At 41.6% G+C, this 18,611-nt stretch overlaps 1 protein-coding gene across 4 annotated transcripts in view; it reads left to right on the top strand.

Moving 5' to 3' along the window:
* Positions 1 to 18,611, top strand: part of GNPAT (glyceronephosphate O-acyltransferase) — a 443,941-nt gene that overhangs the window by 225,754 nt on the left and 199,576 nt on the right. For all 4 annotated transcript variants that reach the window (XM_069235014.1, XM_069235013.1, XM_069235016.1 and 1 more), the window contains exon 11: positions 2,902 to 2,981. In XM_069235014.1, the coding sequence (XP_069091115.1) occupies positions 2,902 to 2,981 (80 nt within the window). The remainder of the gene's footprint in view (positions 1 to 2,901; positions 2,982 to 18,611) is intronic.

Below are 18,611 nucleotides of genomic sequence, written 5' to 3' on the forward strand. Positions count from 1 at the left end.
CGCACGATTTGTCAGGTAAAATGTGGCAGAATTTAAATGAGGATATACTGCAGTATTCAAGATTAGCTTGTAACAAGGGAGGGTTTGTGTTATAACAGTGCTACCCCTTGTTTCTAGGTGTAGAACTTGGACTGGGAAGTTAATACTACATCTGGTCAATACTGCACCACGACTGTATTTACTTGGTACACTTTTACCTTCTCACATACTTGGGATTTCTAATGTGCTTTAGTTTTGCTGATATTTTCGGAAATGCTTGTTAAGTTTAGTTTACAAACAAAGCACATTAGTTTATTAACCCCTTAACTGCTGCCTTCCACCCCACCCCAGTGCGTTGCCCTTTTTGGGTATTTGTGCTAATTTGTACTTAGGGCTCCATAACTTTTTTTCCACATTAGATATCCACACCAAATTTGAATCCGTTTTTCCCAGGATCATGGGGATTCTAAACGTACCCAGGGTGTTTACCTGGAGGCGACCGAGGAAATGGGGCAAATATAGCAAAATGTTGAGTTTTTTTTGAGAAATAGGAAAAAAGGTGCTCCAGATAAGTGTCTGTGTTTTTTCACTACAAATGGCTTTAACAAACGGTTTGCTGTACTAAAATCACCACCTTCCCAGCTTTCAGGAACATGCGGAGCTGGATCAAAAAAACTAATTTTGTACCACAGTTTTGGCGTTTTTCAAAGAGGGAGCCCATTTTTTCTATTTCCCTTTTTTTTGCTCTCAACCTACTTCCAGTTTGAGGTGGAAACCAGCGTGAAACCCATGGTTGATCCATGAAAACTATAGATTTCTGAAAAGTAGATAAATCCCGAATTGACTGAAGGGCCATATGTATAGATCCCTCAAGGTTTTCCCAAGTAAAATAATTATTGAAATAAAGAAAAATTGAAAATGAGTATAGAAAAAGCGTATGATTTAACTGTATTTTTTAAATGTCTTCTTTCTTATACACTGGCTTACATTTGAAAGGTGCAAATGCAGCGAAAGCCAAATGGTAATAACAAATGTTCTACTATTCTATGCTCCCACATGTCTTCTGATAAAAATGGTACTGCAGTTGTGTGGGTGGGCCTAGTGCATGTGAAACGGCCCAAAACACAGTATGGGCGCACCACATTTTTCTACTGAAAACTGACCCTTTTTTTGCTAAGTGGGTAGCTGTGAATTTTTAACCCTAGCTTAGCCACCGTCTAGGAAACCTAGCAAACCTGTACATCTTTTAAAACTAGACACCTAGGGGTATCTAGGGTGGGGTGACTTTCATGGCTCTCACTAGTTTATTTATTTATTTTTTTAGCCAGAATCCCATGGAAATCTCAAACTTTGACTGAAAAAACAATTTTCTGTACATATCTGTGATGGTTCGTTCTGGAATCTGAGGGGAGCCTCAAAATTTCTTCCACCCAGCATTCCTCCAATTTGCCCAATAAAAATGGTATGTCACTTGTGTGGGGATCTTGGGAAACGGCCCAAATTGCAACATGGAGGCATTGCACTTTTACTCTCAAAACTGATCCCTTTTTCCAGTTTAGGTAGCTGTAGATTTTTAGACTCTAGCCCAGCCGGCACCTGGGGAAACCTAGCAAACCTTTCATTTTTTTTAAACTAAACACCTAGGGATAGCCAGAGTGGGCTCTTACCGGGTGGTTTTACCCAGAATCGCTTACAAACCTCAAACTTTAACAAAAAAAAACACATTTTCCTCACATTTCTGTGATGGAAAGTTATGGAATCTGCAGGGAAACACAAACTCTCTTCCACCTGGCATTGCCCCAAGTCTCGCGATAAAAATGGTACCTCACTTGTGTGGGTAGGCCTAATGCCAGCTGCAAGAAGCAATCCAAAACACAACATAGATGCATCACATTTTTCAATTGAAAACGTACCCTTTTTTTCCCGTTGTGCAATTTTTGAAAGCTAGACAAGCAGGAGTCCAGGGGTGCGTGACTTGTGTGGCTCACACACCGTAATTTTACCAGAAGCCCTTTCAACTGTCAGACTTTGGTAAGAAAAACACATTTTCCTCACATTTCTGTGGCAGAAAGTTCTGGAATCTTTGAGGAGTCACAGATTTCCTGTCACCCTGATTTCCCACTCGACTCTCAATAAGAACAGTACCAGACTTGGTGGGTGGGCCAAGAGAAAAAGACACAAAAGGGTCTAAATCGCTTTGTTGAGCATAAGCAATGGGGTAGGTAGGTGCTGTATTTGGGGCCGTGCTGTAGCGTCACCTGCAAACCTAAATACCACAGACATTTTTAAAAAGTAGAGAACCAGGGGAGTCCAGAGTAGTGCACGTTGTGTGGTTTTCTAAATCACAGTGCTCTGCACTCCTCAGACTTTGCCTAAAACGCCTTTTCCTTACATTTTTGTGATTGAAACTTCTGGAATTGATGGGAGTTTACAAAAAAGATTCACACTTTGTAAGAAAAACATGCGAAGGCCTCTGTTGTGATTTGAAAGAATGAACTTCTGTAGCACCTCCCACACTCCTAGCTCCGGTTCACATGATCCGTACTGAAGCTTCAGGGAGATGTAGCTATCTTTTTGCGTGACAGTCTCGGCCCCCTGTTAGGATTCTTAAAGGCGATGGGCTATATGCTGTTTTATACCAAAGAAGATGAAGCCATGCTGCATTTTGGGAACTGTGGAAGTCCATGTACAAGAGTTTTCAAGAATACAATACTAATTTCTTATATGCAAAAGCTTAACTTTTGTCAAGTTCACCGTGAGCTTTCCTGAATTCTCTCTCCCTCTGTTAACATATGCTGAACGTAATTAATCGATACAGAGCCCTAAAATTGAAGCAGGTTCTAGATTCCTGTGCGTTTGTGATATGTGATAAAAAAAATATACCGGAATATTTAACAACGATATATATTTTTTTCTTTCCAGAGACCATCTATATCTCTTTCAGCTTTCTTCGGGACCTTTTATCAAACGAGTTCATCTTTTTCCCTGGAAGTGCTCTGAAGGTAATGTTCTGTACCTTGAGATGTGACCAGAGAGTCTCGTGAATGTATTTAAATGAGCGACCGGGCGAACCTAAACAATAATATGAACAAAGAACTGGAACAAATAAGAATGGAAACTAAATATGTGATAGTATGGAGAAAATATCAAAAGCAAATATGTAATGGTATGGCGACTCTGCCTGTGAAAAGAAAACAAAAAAACATCAAAATATGGGAAGGCGCATTTTTATGTGTCTCCATTGGTGTCACCTTTCAGAGTAACTTCAGTTTGTTTTCCAGTTTACAAAAAAACTACTTGTGCCCTGATGTATGGTAACACTTTGTGTAGAACTGTTTATAGCAGAAGTGCCTTTACTGCTTGTTGAAGCATCGTTTATTTAATGTTTGGTGTCCACATTCTTATATCCAATGTGAAATAGCATGTGTATATTTTTACTTTTTCGACCACATTTTTACCAGTTTACTTATGTGCTTCAAAACAGTTGGGAAATTTGGTGCATCTTCTTGACCTCCATTACTTGAAATCTTAGTTCACATTCCTTCCTACCTAATACAAGTACTAATACGGTTCTGCCTAATTTGTAACTTTTGTGAGTTTCTAAGTACTTTAAAATTCGGACCTTTCCATAAGCTGACTAGGGATATTTGGTGACACAGGGGCTGCTTCTAAAGTTCTTAATTCGTCATAAAAACGCCTCATTGAGTCAAGAGCTTCGTTAGTGACCTCCTGGTGGCAAATTCAAATTCCGACTGGGAATCTCAACCTCTCATTTATCCGAGGTCGATAAATTGACCTTCATTAAACTGAGTTGAAGGAAGTGTTGTAATTATGGCAGGCCTCATGTCTTCGTCAGCCTGTTTTGTCCTGGAATTGTGGTGTCTTGTGATGTTCGGTCAGCAGATGCAAGATGGTGGCAGGTGGTTCATCACACAGGAGACAATTTGTTTTCCAGAAAGCAGAGACAAAGCCGACACTGAGAGAAAGACTACTTAACGGGCTCGTTACTGCAATAAACATTTGTTTTTGGTATTGCTCAAAATGGTATCTTCACTTCCATTTCCTTTATCTTTGTTTAGCTGACATTCCACCAACTCTTCCGAGGTAGGTGTGGTCTTCGGGGGGACAAAATCAGCCTTGAGTACTTAAATCAGTTATTTATAGATTTGTTCATTTTCTATCATTATTGTTCGGTGTCAAGAATAGGCGCCTGGATTACCAAATGAGTACAACCACTGCCATTATTGAGTTGACCAGGCCTCGTCCAGATCGTTCATCAAGGTTTATCATGCCTCACTGTTATAATTTATTTGATAACTGATTTGATAACTGGCAGATCCGGAGATCAAACCTAGCTCACTATAGGGGCCAAGCCCATTTCCCCTCTCACTTGTTTCCATGGCGTGTTATCCACTTATGGCTCAATCCCTGAAAGCACGCCCTCTGTATCAGCACAAAATACACACAAGAAATAGATAAATCTTCCTACGACTGCCACGTTTAGAACCAAGACCCTTCCTTTAACTTAGCCTCTTCATTTCATTGAAGCACCAGTAACAAAAAAAGAAGGGGGGCAATAACATATAGGCTTCAGAGCACCAGTATTGTCTATTTTCAGAAGTGCACCTTACCATTCTGCAGAGTCATCAGGTAGAGACTAGACCCATTTACCCATTACTGAACCACTTGAGTGACAAATGTTTTGATGTAGATGTTCAGAAGGAGTATCTTCCATGAACTACTTCCCCTCTGAGGCTCTTGCTGAACATTCGAAACAAACTTAAAAGAAATGCAACTGGCTCCTCAAAAATACGAGAACAGAAGTGAAACTTGGCCACTAAGTGCGTCACAGAAACAGGCAAGGTCAAAATGTGGACACTTTAGAAAGGAAGGAACATTGCTAATGGGATCCCAAAGTGCCAGAGAAGGTATTTCTGAGGCTCTGGTACACAATTTATATTTATTTATGTTGCCTCAAAAGTAAAAACTGCAAAATAAATATTCGTTAGTTTCTCACAGCATATGGTTGAAATACACTTTTTTTTTTTACATGTTTGTGTTGTTTAATTAGGTTATTGCATTTTTATTGAGAAGACATGTAGAAGGCCAACACATTTGTAACTATATAAAAAATCTAAGCATTGAATGTACAGTAGTTATTACAATACATTTAAAGTAAATGAGCTACAATACTTGTCATTAACTTCCACATGTAACGCTTTTTTTCTCTACTCTGCCTCAAATCTCCTAACAGACCACACATACAGATAAGCATTGACGAGGACAATATGCCTCGCCTTTGAGAGCTTTATTGGGTTTGTCAGTGTTTTTACAGCCATTTGTATACCAGCGCAATAGCTATGCAGTCTAGCTGAAAGTTCATAAAAATTAAAAGGCGCTATGACGTGGCCTGTCCTGGTGCTTTTTTTTTTAAATTTTAACTTCCAACCATGCTGCACATCCGTTTGGCTGCTGTATAACATGGTTTAAAAATATGTTGCCTTGCAACATGATTGAAAGTATACAGAATAAATGCTTGTGACGTTACCAGCTTTGACTGCATCATAGTGCAATTATTTTTTTCACATTCACCCACAGAGTATCACCAACCAGCAGCACCCATGGAAAACAAGCAAGGACGGCAGGGAATAGGGGTTACAGGACAGGCAACACAAGAACACGATATGACGCGGCTAGCACTCGCTGCAACTTAGAACGTATTTCTGGTAGGAGAGGGCAGAGCAAGCAACACCGGGCTGGGGAGGATGGGTCAAGCAACGGTATTGGGTGACAGGGGTTACTGCGCAAGCAATAAAAAAAAAAGTGCTATGAGGCAGATGCAGCCAGCACTGCTATTGTATAGAGTGATATGCTATAGCCTGTCATTGTATACTGTGGTATGATATGGCCTGTCATTGTATTGTATAGAGTGGTATTGTATTGCCTGTTATTGCGTTCTTTGGTATGGTCTGCTATTGTAGGGGATAATCTGGCCTGACATTGTATGTTGTGGTATAATATAACAAATCATTGTATGGTAAGGGCTCTGAGTGTGTAGTATGGTTTAGTATGTTATGACCTGTCGTATGGTATGGGTAGGTCCGTATGGTATATTATGGTATGGCCTGTTAAGGTGTGGTATAACCCATCATTGGATGGCATGGTATGGTATGGCATGTCATTGTCTAGTATGGTACGTATTGTATGGCCTGCCATTATATAGTCTGGTTATGCCAGTCATTAGTATGTTATGTCCTTTTCATTATATGGTACAGCATATTATGAGATGGCCTGTCATTACATGGTATGGCACAAACTGCTTTCTGTGCTTTCTGTGGCTACAAAGAGGCCCATCAGAGAAGAACATGTAGTCACACCAACTGCTGTAATTAAAATGTAAAACTGCACGTTGGAAATAATTAACATGCTTTTAAACATTAACTAAGGCTGTGGCTACAGCGTTGCCCTTAGAGATATAAAAGAAAAAAGAACAATAGATGATCACCTGTCTATCATCTGTTATTGTTGCTTTTGTCGCCCTGAGTGGGAAGGGTATGCCCAAATGTGGGTCCTGAGCTCACTACGCCACCAGATTCAAGCTAGCCTGGCTGATGAGGGCTGATACCCCGAAAAAGGTCCCAGGATGCTTGTTTCTGGTCCATGATGGACCTGGCCTGGCCGTTTGGGTTGGACTGTTCCGTGGGGAGCAGGGTCAAGACTGATTTGCATATGGCTGGGTCCAAACTGGAATGGCATGCCCAGTGAAAAAACTGATTGATTAAACCCAGATCTGTGATGGGGGTGAATGTTTGAAGTGTTCCGCATTCCATCCATCATCTGTTCTTTAGGCTCTTGAAGATATAAAGCAACGTTGTAGTAAAGATTACATTTGGAAAATGAACAAAATGTATTTATATACATGAAATAAGTACCTCTACAGTTTTGCTCTGGAGGTTTTAAACTTTAAGTAAGTCCTTGGTCACACAGCACAGAGAAGAGTAACAGCAGTCAAAAACACTCAATGACACAAACTGCTTTTCGTGGCTGCAGAGTTAGTGGGGGAAAGAAGCACAGCAGAGAAAATCATACAGTCACACAAACTGCTTTAAGAAAAAGATAAAATTTGCAAATTGAAAAGAAAGAAAATGCTTTTAAACATTAAGTAAGTTTGTAGTTAGTGTCGTCCTGAAGGACATAAAAGCAATATTGTTGTAAAGATTGTGTTTGGAAATTAAACAAAGTGCTTTTAAACATTAAATATGTCAGTTGCTGCAGTATTGCCCTGAAACTTTTAAATATTAAATAAGCCTATCGGTATGGTGTCAAAGTGCGTAAATCTGAGCACGAGCATCAGAAAGACATTAGTCAGTACTTGGTCCATATTCCATCAAAGAGACAAACACTGAATGTGAGAAAGTGAAACTGACAGGCACTGACCAATGAAAAGAAAGGAAATGAGTTGTGATGAAGTCAACCAATGGTAAGTAATGACGGGGCTTAGAGCCCCCTTTAAGTTAACAAAAGATCTTGCAAGTAACAGCGCATGCACTCTCAGGTGAGACCTAATAACCAACAAAATAAAAATTAAATCTCGCAAGCATGGTGCCCAGCATCAGGCAACAAATACTATGCTCCCCTCATAAATGAAAATAAAACCTAACCAGAACTAACAGTGATTACGCCAGGTTTGTTTATGACCAAGCACAGCAGTATAAGAAGGAGCAATTTAATTGTGCCCACGTTGAATTAGTCATATTCAAGAAATTCAAAACAGGCTCAATGTATACTGGAACCAAGTAAATGCATATATATAAATATATGTTAGCGACATCTTACCGCTGATTCCTTACCTTAGAATTCTTCCCCAGGCATCGGACTGGATCCAGAATTTTTTTCCAGCAGTACCTTTGCGCTTCGGTAGAGTGCGTCATGTGACTTTGTCCACCTGATGTGATGTAGATGGAGTCCATATAATCCCCTCCTCGACGTGCTGACATCAGTTCCTTCTTTTGTGTGCTACAACGTGGATCTGGAGTTACTCAAGCCAAGTTGGCTTATCTTGACAAAGCATTCTTTTGTAGAGGGAACTGGTTTAAACCTTGTGGGTCCTGTGGCAGGCAGATATTGGCCACGGACCCTTGCACTGTTTGTATGTGGTGCCTCGGGGGACACCATGACTCTGAGGATTGCGGCTTCTGTCGTTGCGGTAACAACGTATGAAGATCTTGGCGGAGCTTCTGATGGAGGCCCAGCTCTGTCATCTGTCTCGCTCCAGGGAGAGCCACAAGTTTGTTCCAAGAGCCGTTCCTTTGATCAGCTCGTACAACAAACTTGTGGCTCTCCCTGGAGCAAGGCATCTTTGTCAGGTAAATCTGGCATTTTCTATGCCCTCTCCTGATCCCTGGGTGAGGAGTCGGTGCATATGTCCACCCCATGCCTCCCTGTTTTCCCTGGATCCGGGGCAACTCTGGCCCAGATGCAGGATTATTACAATTCACTTCATGCCATCTTCAGGCCCTACCCTCCCTCTGGCGTCTTCATAGCCCTAAGAAGGTGAGAGGTAACCTACTTGACTCCATGCCGGCGGGTCTGCCCTCGGCATCAGATAGGCCCTCTGGATCTGTGCTCTGATCCATACTGGCTCCGGTGCACAGTCCTTGGGGATTCCCACCTGCGACGCCTGAGTTTGATCGGTTAACATCGGCAACAACTCTGACCTCGTCAGGTGCGGTGCCGCTGGTGCTGCCCGGCTCGGATACTTTTTGTCCTCCTTTACATCAATCCCTTACTTTCCTTTGAGGGAACAGGCTTTTGGAGGTGAAGGAGAGGAGCTGGGTTTTAGTAACCATGTGGACGAGACTGTCCAATCTCCTCTGGAGGGTAGAGGTTGTGGCTAATCACAGGCCCAGCTGTCTCTCACCCTTACCCGGCTAAGCTGATTTTACTTCTTTTTGCTATTTAAGTTTTGGACTTTTTTTTAAAACACTAATGCCACTCTAGAAGGGTTAGGCCCATTCTCCCTCTTAAGAAAATCCGTATTTGTGTTGGGTGTCAGGTTTTCCAAGTATTGAGGGGTACTAAATCCCCTGGTAGTATTTACTTATTTATATATCTTCCAAATGTATCACAAAAAAATCCACTTTTGAACAGGTTTTGTTCTTGTCAAGCTCTTTTCTATTCATTTCCATCATGTTTGTATGTTGTTCATACCAAGTTAACACTGCCTTTGTATGTTATTCATAACAGGCTTCGGAAGACGCCTATATACTTTGGTATACTGAAGGTGGTAGACGTGCCACTTCTGGTGGTTTATTGTCTCCTATTTCCTGTAGGGACGTTATTTCCTATAGTGTACATGTTTCTGTTTTTTATATTGCAACTCCCTTCGTTGATTCAGTTTTGTCTACGTTGTTTTCCTCCTACGTGCGTTTTTTTTCTAGATGTCCCAGCGGCGTTAACGTATCTCTGGCAGTTTTGTCTTGGGACAATTGTTGTCTTTGCCTGTGGTTACTGTTGTGATCTTCGCCATATTCTATTACAGCATTGTTCATTGCTTCTTCATAAATGGGTTCTTCTTTTTTCCCTTTGTCTATGCTTTTACGGAGCAGCTATGGCTAAAATCATGCTTTTATGGCAAAGAGCTATAACTCAGTAGCATTGCCTGTTGACTCGGGACCCCCATGTTCTGGCCAAACTTGAGTTCAATCCCACCTTTAGGTAGGTGGTTTTTGTGTTTAAATCGTCTGTTGCCTTATGACAATTTATTTTTCCCCGCTACCATGGCAATGCTGTTCCCCTGCTTTTCAGTGCCTTTATGACTTTCACTGGCTGTGGTCCCTTCCACAGTACTTATGGTGGAATATGTTCTTACTCACCTCTACTTCTAAGGGTATCCATTCTCTTTTTAGACAGGCTTGTTCAAGTGAGTGATTTTTCACAGGATTAGTCGCTTGCACTAAGATCTGCTATTCATTGCCCAAGAAGCAACTCCCTGAGGGCTTTCATGCTCTTTCTACCAGAGTTAGATCTGCGGCCATTGCATTAGAATGCGGCATTCCAGTCCTGGATATATACCTGTCAAAAAGCGTGGGTTTCCCTGCACACGGTTACCTAGATTAATGCTTGAACAGTCAGGTCCATTGTGACGGGCATTTGCCCTTTAGGTCTTTAGGACTTCCTTGTTTGAAATTAGGCTGCAGACCCTCCTCTGGGATGGTATTTCTTTGGTATCTAATCTGCGGCTAGATGTCTCTATCAGAAGAACAAGTTACTTACCTTATCTGGTAGAGACATAGTCGAGCTGCAGATTCCTTACAGACCCAGCCATGCTCCCCGTTCTGTGAACTGATTTCTACAAACAGGGACTTCCGTTTCAGGAGAAGCTCTCCGAACTGATTTTTCTTTTCATCTCAAAGATCTCTTCTGTGCATTAAGGTGCCTTCATTGGGAGCTCATGATTGATTAATACAGAGATATCTCTTTTTTTGCCACACCGTTTTCATAGGCAGTTTCTATAAGTGGCTCTGTGTTTTGGTGCGGAAAACAGTTCCGAAAGAACCTGATGTCAGCGCATCGGGGAGGGGATTATATGGACTCCGCTGACGTTTCATCCGGTGGACGGCGTTGCTATGGAGTTGCACAATGCCCTCCACTGACGCTCAGAGGTACTGCTTGAAAAAATTCCAGATCAAGTCTGGCATATGGAGAAGAATTCCAAGGTAAGCAATCTGCAGCTAGATCCTACCTCTACTACAGATAAGGTGTTACCGAAGGTGAGTAACTTGTTTGTTTGGCACAGTGATTTATACCGACATAGATATACACAGGGCGTTTGTGTAGTAGGGATAGTGCAGCACAATGCTCATGAATGCAATGGTAAGGCACAAATACAGTACTCAATAGCTGTGATTGAATTTAGTAGCGAATGATTGAAGGAGATATTAAAGACTTAAGTCTCTGAAGAGTCCAATGTGGAAATCAAATAACAATCAGAAGAGGGAGAAATGTCAACATTTCAACTCTGAAAATCGATAAGGGGTGTTCATCAGGATGTTGTCAAACACATTTGTAGCTAGCAAGCCTTAATATTGAAGAAAGCAAGTTCTGAAGTCCAGCAGTGCATGGGCCTGTCAAGGTAATGAATAATCCTGTGATAGCCTGGTTGTTGGTGCCTTCTAGCGAGTGCCCTCTCTTACAAGAGTGTCCGCTAGGCAGTGCACAGTCACTGCAACTCCTCCAATGTGTTTCTTGGGTTTGGAAGTTTGACTTGAGGTCTCCGTGTCTGATGCAAATGTCTCATGTTTTAAGAGTACAGGTACCCCAAGGAGCTGATTAGATGTGCTGGGTTGCTGACTGCTGAGTAACACCCTATTCAAGGGATATGTTTATGGTGTTAACGCAGTGCTGCATGCTTCCTGTCACAAGTGGAGTAGGCGTTACCATCCACTTTCATCATCAACTAGTCTGCGATTTATGCTTCTAATTTCAAAATTTCTATGTTGGAGAAGGTAACTAGGTGCTAATAATTGTACATGTATATTCTACAGATTGACTATTGTATGGATAAGGATGAGAGAGTATAACAATATATGAAAGCACGCCTTGTATATTTTTTAGATAATGACTAGGAGATGTCTTGGTATTTTATGTTCATATTGAGTAAATCTGGTTAAATACTTATAGGCTAATGTGCTCAGTCATCTCGTTCAAATGTACACATTTGCAAGAATTGAAAGCGAGGAAGACTGTGTTGACCCTTTCAAAGGTTTTAAAATTGGATTGGATACAAAAGTAAGTACAAACCTGGGGCTGTAGTTTTAAATGCAAGATACTCAGCACTAGAAGTCCTTTTTGTCTTGTTTCAACGGATGTCAGTATACATGGCTTAAATAAAGCAATTCTATATATGATTGAAAGGAACCCAAAATACTGACGTGTTTTTTTAAATGGTTAGGCAGGTAGTTAGTAAAACGTTATCAAAATATATATTTTTCTTTTTTTAGCTAAGCACCAAAAGGAAAAACCATCAGACTGAAAGCGGAACGTTTCCAATCTTTGAGGCCTGGTAGTGTAGCGACTAGGAAGAGTACAACCTCTTACGTTTCTTGTTAATTGTTTTTTCGAGGTGTACTCCTTAGTGGTCACAGATTTAACACTCTATTATTTTGAAGATGCTCTAGAAGACATTGTTTTTACAGTGGGACGTGTAGTGAGAGGTGCTACATACCAAGCTCTTACAGAGCAAAAGAGGAAAACGAATGAATGTACAGAACCATGACCAATATGTGAGTCAGTAATGTAAGTTGGAAACAAACAGTGACAAAACCAATATGCCTCGTCTTTGAAAAGTGTTAGCAGATTTTGCCAATACTTGTTACTTATGCTGAACATCATTGGCAAAAAGAAAAAGAAAAAGAAAACGCCAGGCCTCAGCCTGATGACTTGTACCTGCCAAGGTGTCACCAAACGTGCACATATGTGTCATCACATTTTATATTTTGTGACCAGCCAGCGTGGTGACGTATACATATGTAAATGTCACCACACGTATCATGTGCTCTGGTGACGCTTTTTTTTTTTTTTTTACATACTTTTAATTCACTGTTCCAAGATGGCAGATGCCAATCTTGGAGCAGTACATTTTTGGGGGGTGGAGATTAATGAGGAGCAGGTGTGGAGAAAGCAAATCAGTGGCTCTAGGTTGCAGTAAGCACTGAGGGGCAGGCAGCAATCAAAACACCTGCCGGTAGGGTGCTGAAAACATTAACAAAAACAAAAAAAAGAAACGGAGCCTGAATGGGATGGGTGGGCAAAGCAGTTGAGGAGAAACACGGAGAGTCCTGGGTGTGGGGTTGTAGAGATGCTATGGGGTAAACAGGAAACTCTAAAGAACAACAAATCACAGACACTCATAGTGCTCAAAGAGGAAGAAAAAACAGTTCTCTGCATTTAAGCCGTGGAAGGATACAACTCACCCTGTCATTGGGATGGTAAAGAAACTGTACCCCAGGGGAGGGACAATCAAAAGAAGAGGATGGAAACCTATTGAATAAGAAGGAAGAAAATGAGACTGAGAAAATGATCAACCAATAATAAGCAAAGAGGCTCTGACCCAAAATGTACTGCAGGTATTGGTACTGTACACAATATGTCTTTCATCAATAGACAATCTAAGCGTCTGTAGACTAGACCTAAAAACAATGTTGGTTGTTCATTGTCAATCATAGCAAGGTTCAGTGGGGAGAATTGGAGGTTTGCTAGTAGAAATTGCCTTGACAGGCACATTTTTACTAGCTAGGGCTCAACAAGTCAACATATACCTTGAAATAACCTCAGATACTTTGGTAGGTTTTGGGGAATCGATGTTGTCTGATGATCACTGTTCAGATATATTTCATAAAAGATCCTGGAAATATTTTATGACCAGCAGAGTGTTTAGTTATAATACTATTTGTAATAACAAACATTTTATAGCATCTAAAACAGAAAGGATTTTCTTCATGCAAAATATTTATTTCTACATTGTGATCACATCAACCACATGAATTATGTACAGCAGTTGGAAGTGCATTTTAAAATATTTCAAACGTGTATGTTTGGTGGGCCAATGGAAGAAATTCACGTGCCTGTGGTGTGATCAGTTATTTCGTTTATGAAACAGTTTAATGACTCAGACACATTGTAATTGGGTGACTTGAATACCACAACAAATAGATTGTATGGATGGCTTGCCTTGTGAAAAACTCATTTTTCATGGATACTTCTAACCTAAGACTCCTCACCTCTTGAAGTCCCACAGGTGCCAGATTAGATCAGGAATTTATTTACGCAATTGCATCTGTGTACATAGTGCAATATGATTCCATGGCAACAATACTCCTCCCCGGGAAGTGATTGCATGGCACTAAAAATAGGAGCCATCATGCACGCTGTTAGTTCATTTATTTCTGTGTCATTTGATGCAGATTCTGAGCTCTGCTCTCATTTTTTTTGGGGGTGGGGGGATTGGTAAGGCAAAGACAAAAATGGTTAAGACCGTGTGCTAGGGGAAAGGCTCTGGCTTCAAGCCGTGCCATGACTGCAGAAAGGAGATGTTAAAAATAAACCACAACACCGCGGATGAGAGAAAATTAATGGGGTGTAGAGTGAGGAGATACGGCGCTAAGGATGTCAAATTACCCTATATATTATGACCGGGGAACCAAATAAGGGAAACACCCTACCCTTAGAGGTATGGACCACCTCAAGACAAGAACAATACACAGTGAGGTTCCCCTCTTGTAGAACCAAGTACAGAATAATGTGATGAATAGACAATATCATAAAAGTCCATGTGTCATAGAGCAAATTTTAGAGTCCACTGATGAATCCAAAAGTTTATTGGAAAAATTCAGAACATCAAAGGTAGATTGCACATCCAGCCAACACGTGTTTCGTCTTGGGAAATGTTTACATCCCTTACGACTTCTTCAGGGCTAGAAATCATAAAGATAACACACGAGTTAAGATCAAAGTTCTCAATCGCCCAGTTCACATCAATTGTGTAACACAAAAACCAAAGGAAGGAATTAATGTTTATACTACCATATCAAAAAGGTTAGAGGAAAAAGGTCCACACCATAATCCTTCTAAAAGACAATTACTAAAACACCTGTGAGTGATAAGAAAACACAAGCTACAACATGTTAAACTACACGTGAAAGACCAAAGTCAGAACACCAAAGATATTCACCTGCAACCCATTGTGTGTTAAAGTAACCAAAGAAAAATTTATTACACTCAAATACCTTGCAAATCCACCACAATTTAAGAGACAAATAGTCATCAATATGTATCCATTCCAATACGTTCTTCAAACACAACTGATATCCAATTTATACTTCAAATCTAATGTGAAGAAAAGGGGAAAATATATATGTTACAATAAAGCACCGCGGATGCCCCAGAAGTCTAACGTGTTTAATGCAAAATAATCCACTTAACAGGCAAACTAATGATTGAAAGTTGCTGTTTTAACAGACCTGAACATCCACTCAAATATTTTTGGAGCTTAGAATGCCAAATCTCTATACTCCTTTGTATACACTTTTTCTCAAAACACGTAAATGGCAGCAAAACCACGTGATCAAAACATTTACTTTAGACGAAACCGTCTAACAAGCAGATTGTAGTGCCTTCTCATGAGAGCGTGTGATAAGTCATTGGAATCAGATAAAGGAATACAAGCATGCGCCAGGTTAATCAGCTTTCTGAAATCCGTTTGCTGTGCCAGATTTGAAACAAAGCTGTGCTTACTTCAAAATGCATGAAAATGTTCAGATGTATAACAGTATATAAAATAACTTCCACTCTACAGAAATATACAAAACATAGCAGGTATTTTATGATTAATATACCTGTTCAGTCAGTATCAAAACAAAATTGAAATTCAAATATAAAATGTCAGTACATGTTAAGCCACATTCAGGTATTAACAAATTCAAAAATAAAGCAGGAGTTTAAAAAATGGAAAGAAATGATTACAATATTTCAGTGGGGACTCTAGACGCACACAACGTCTGCCCATGATGGCTAGTGTCCAAACATGACCCGAATTTCTACAACAAATTATTTCTAATACATTTGATGACCATCACGTTACCCAAGGCGAAGCTGTATGTTGACAAACTTATGAGGCAGGTCATTCTCCAATTTACAGGCCCACTTCGGGCCCCAGGCCCGGTCCAAATTGTCTTCCTCGAGTAAGTTGAAGATGGTCAAAGCCATAAGCATAAGAAATGAAAGTGGAATTCTTTTCCTTCCCGTCACTTCTACTCTGGGGAAAAGTCACGCAGTTGGTGTTTGAAGGATGCACCTCCATCTCTCTCCTCTAACCTGAAGCATATCCTGAGGGTGTTCTTAATGCATATGAAGTTTCCAGTCTGTCGTCGACCTCACAGCTGGTAAAATCCTTCAATGAGGTTGTGCTGTATCTCTAGTGGATGATTCCATATCTCCTTGGAGTGCCTTTGGGCCCCATGGTTCAGCTGGGGCCCGCAGTTGGACTTCCTCCGGAGGAATCAGCCCGAGCTCTGATTGACCTTGTAGGGCCCCTGCATGTCCCTCACTCAGTGCCAATCTATCTCTTCCCAACTGCACTGAAGGCCACATCAGTTTTGATCGCTCAAACAATGGCTTCAGCTTCATAGATGCAGACTGAAAATCCAACGAAGATGCCTGTTTCATATCCAGACCTGACTTAAGCCAAAGCTCGGCTAGTGTTTCGTTACAAAATAACAAAGGTACAGCCTCTCTTCTGGGAGGACTCTCAGGCAATGCCACTACCCTGATTCATAAAGTTGATGATGAGTAAGTAGTTAATCCCCCAACACCCCCCCACCTTACCACCTCCCTCGATTGCAAAATGGTATTGCCCTAGATACTTCTCCTGAGACAGAACTTTACTCCGCACATGTCCTCCTTACAGAGGAGAGCACCTCTTCTGAGTTTGCAGTAATCAGTGCCACCAAAGTGTTGGAACTTTAGTTGCCTGCTGTAGAAACCAAGTTACATCTGCTAATCAAAGTATTGCAGCCTGGGCCTACAACACTGGGGTGCTTGCTGCCTTTTATTGAGGCTTTAATACAGGCTTTGACGGCGGTTTGGCCAAACCATGCTCCGCTCTCTCGTTGAGGCTCCCTTTAGCTGGGTGTTATAGGCCTGCTTCTGAGAGCTAGGTGGTTCAGGCGTCCACCAGCAAAGTCAACCCTAATGCTTTTCCCACTGCCCCGCTGTACAGAGAATCAAAGCGCTTTGACACATTTGTGAAGAAGGTATTCCGACTTGCCAGCTTGGCATTGAGTTCCTTGAATGCTGACTGCTGGGGCACACTCCCTCTGTGATGTGACCAGTGAAATCTTGCACCCCATTCCAAGGAATTCAAGAATGCTTTTGTACAATGATCCAGTATGGACAGAGGAAGGCTAAGAGCGTTTTAAGCATCAGCCTAGATGCAACAACTCTGCAGGTCTTTTTAGCATCCTGGACTCTTATCCTGCTGGATGCCCATGGTCGTTGGAATATGTGGCCTCTTCTGTAGAACCTTCACCTGCATTGCGATGAAATTGAGGTTGCCTCTTGGACAACATCCATATCTTAAATGAGTCTGTCCGCCACCTTTAAAAGGTAACGGACAGGGCCAACCAGACAGGCCATTCTACATGCCACACTCATAGCTCACAATGGTAATGGGTGCATTATCTCTGGGGTGGGGCAATGACGTGAACAAAATAGAAACGAAGAGCCTTTGTTGTCTAGTGGAGCAAAGGCACAATAATAGTATTCTGAAAATCTACATGCCATTTGGTTGGCCCTGAAGGCCTAGCTCTAGTCCTTCGTGGGGAAAACTGGTCTTGGTCCTTACAGACATAACAAATGTCATGTGGTACCTCAACAAGCAAGGCAGAGTGGGGTCGCTGGAACTGTACCAGAAAGCAATGAGGCTCGGTTGTTACCTCAACCTCCATGGGATCTCGCTGACAGCCAGACATGTGAAAGTCTTGTTAAATGCTGGTGTGACAAGCTCAGCAGACGTCATCTGGTGGACCACGAATGGCATATGTACCCAGAGGTGTTTCAAGGCATTATCAAGAGGGACATGCTTTGGGTAGTTCTTTTAGCTCTTTTCATCACCGCTTAGAACCAGTAGTAATGGAACTACTGCTCGCTGGATTTTTCCCCTCGAGGCGTCCCTGGGAGATGCATTCTGGTTACACAGGCACTGCAGTCTCCTGTATGGCTTTCATCACTGCAGCTTCTGCCCTGAGTTCTGAAATAGATTTGAAGGGAACTAGTCCAACTCATTGTTATGACTCCAGATAGGGCCAAGATGTTGTGGGGTACGCCAACCTACTGGACCTGAAAATCTGCCCTCCATTCAACCTACCTTTTCAAGAAGGCCTCCTTTCTCGGCAACAGGATAGGTTCTGCACCTGGACCTCCACAACCCCCACCTGTATATGAGGAAATTGAGCAGAACTAACTGAGAGGGAGTAGTTTCCAGCAGAACTGGTGGATATTCTCCTGGCAATTCTGTGCCCTGTATATTATGGTCGTTGGGTGAAGTTTGTGGTTTGGTGTAAGGATGAACAGGCTGACCCTCTTCAACTCACGGTACTTCATGTTTGTTTTCTCACTGGCATGGTAAAGCTGTGCAATGGGCGCCATTAATGGTTATTTGTTGGCCTTTTTGGCTTTTCCACATTTGCCAGACAAGACAAACCCTCCTTGTATAAATCACCAGTTGTGATGCTGTTTTTAAGAGCTCATCAATATGCTTTCTCTTGCTCTTTATCTTGCCACAGTGAGGGCATAACTTGGTACTCGCATTCTTGATGTGCATGCTATTGAATCTGTGTATAGCAGTTCCCTGAGATTACTGACCATTAAGACTTTTTTTCCCTTATTAGGGTTATTTCTGCGCACCATGTCATTGAGCTGCAGGTGCTGTTGATGCAGCCACCATATACCACCTTCTTCCCTATCAGAGTTGTGCTTCGAACTGTGGCATGTTGCCTACCGTAAGTGGTGTTGCCCTGCCGTGTGGTGCAGTCGATCACACTCCCCACTTTTTTCTCTCTCACATTCTTCTGAAG

Source organism: Pleurodeles waltl, chromosome 5, assembly GCF_031143425.1.
Source record: "Pleurodeles waltl isolate 20211129_DDA chromosome 5, aPleWal1.hap1.20221129, whole genome shotgun sequence".
In the NCBI taxonomy this organism is placed as follows: Eukaryota; Metazoa; Chordata; class Amphibia; order Caudata; family Salamandridae; genus Pleurodeles; species Pleurodeles waltl.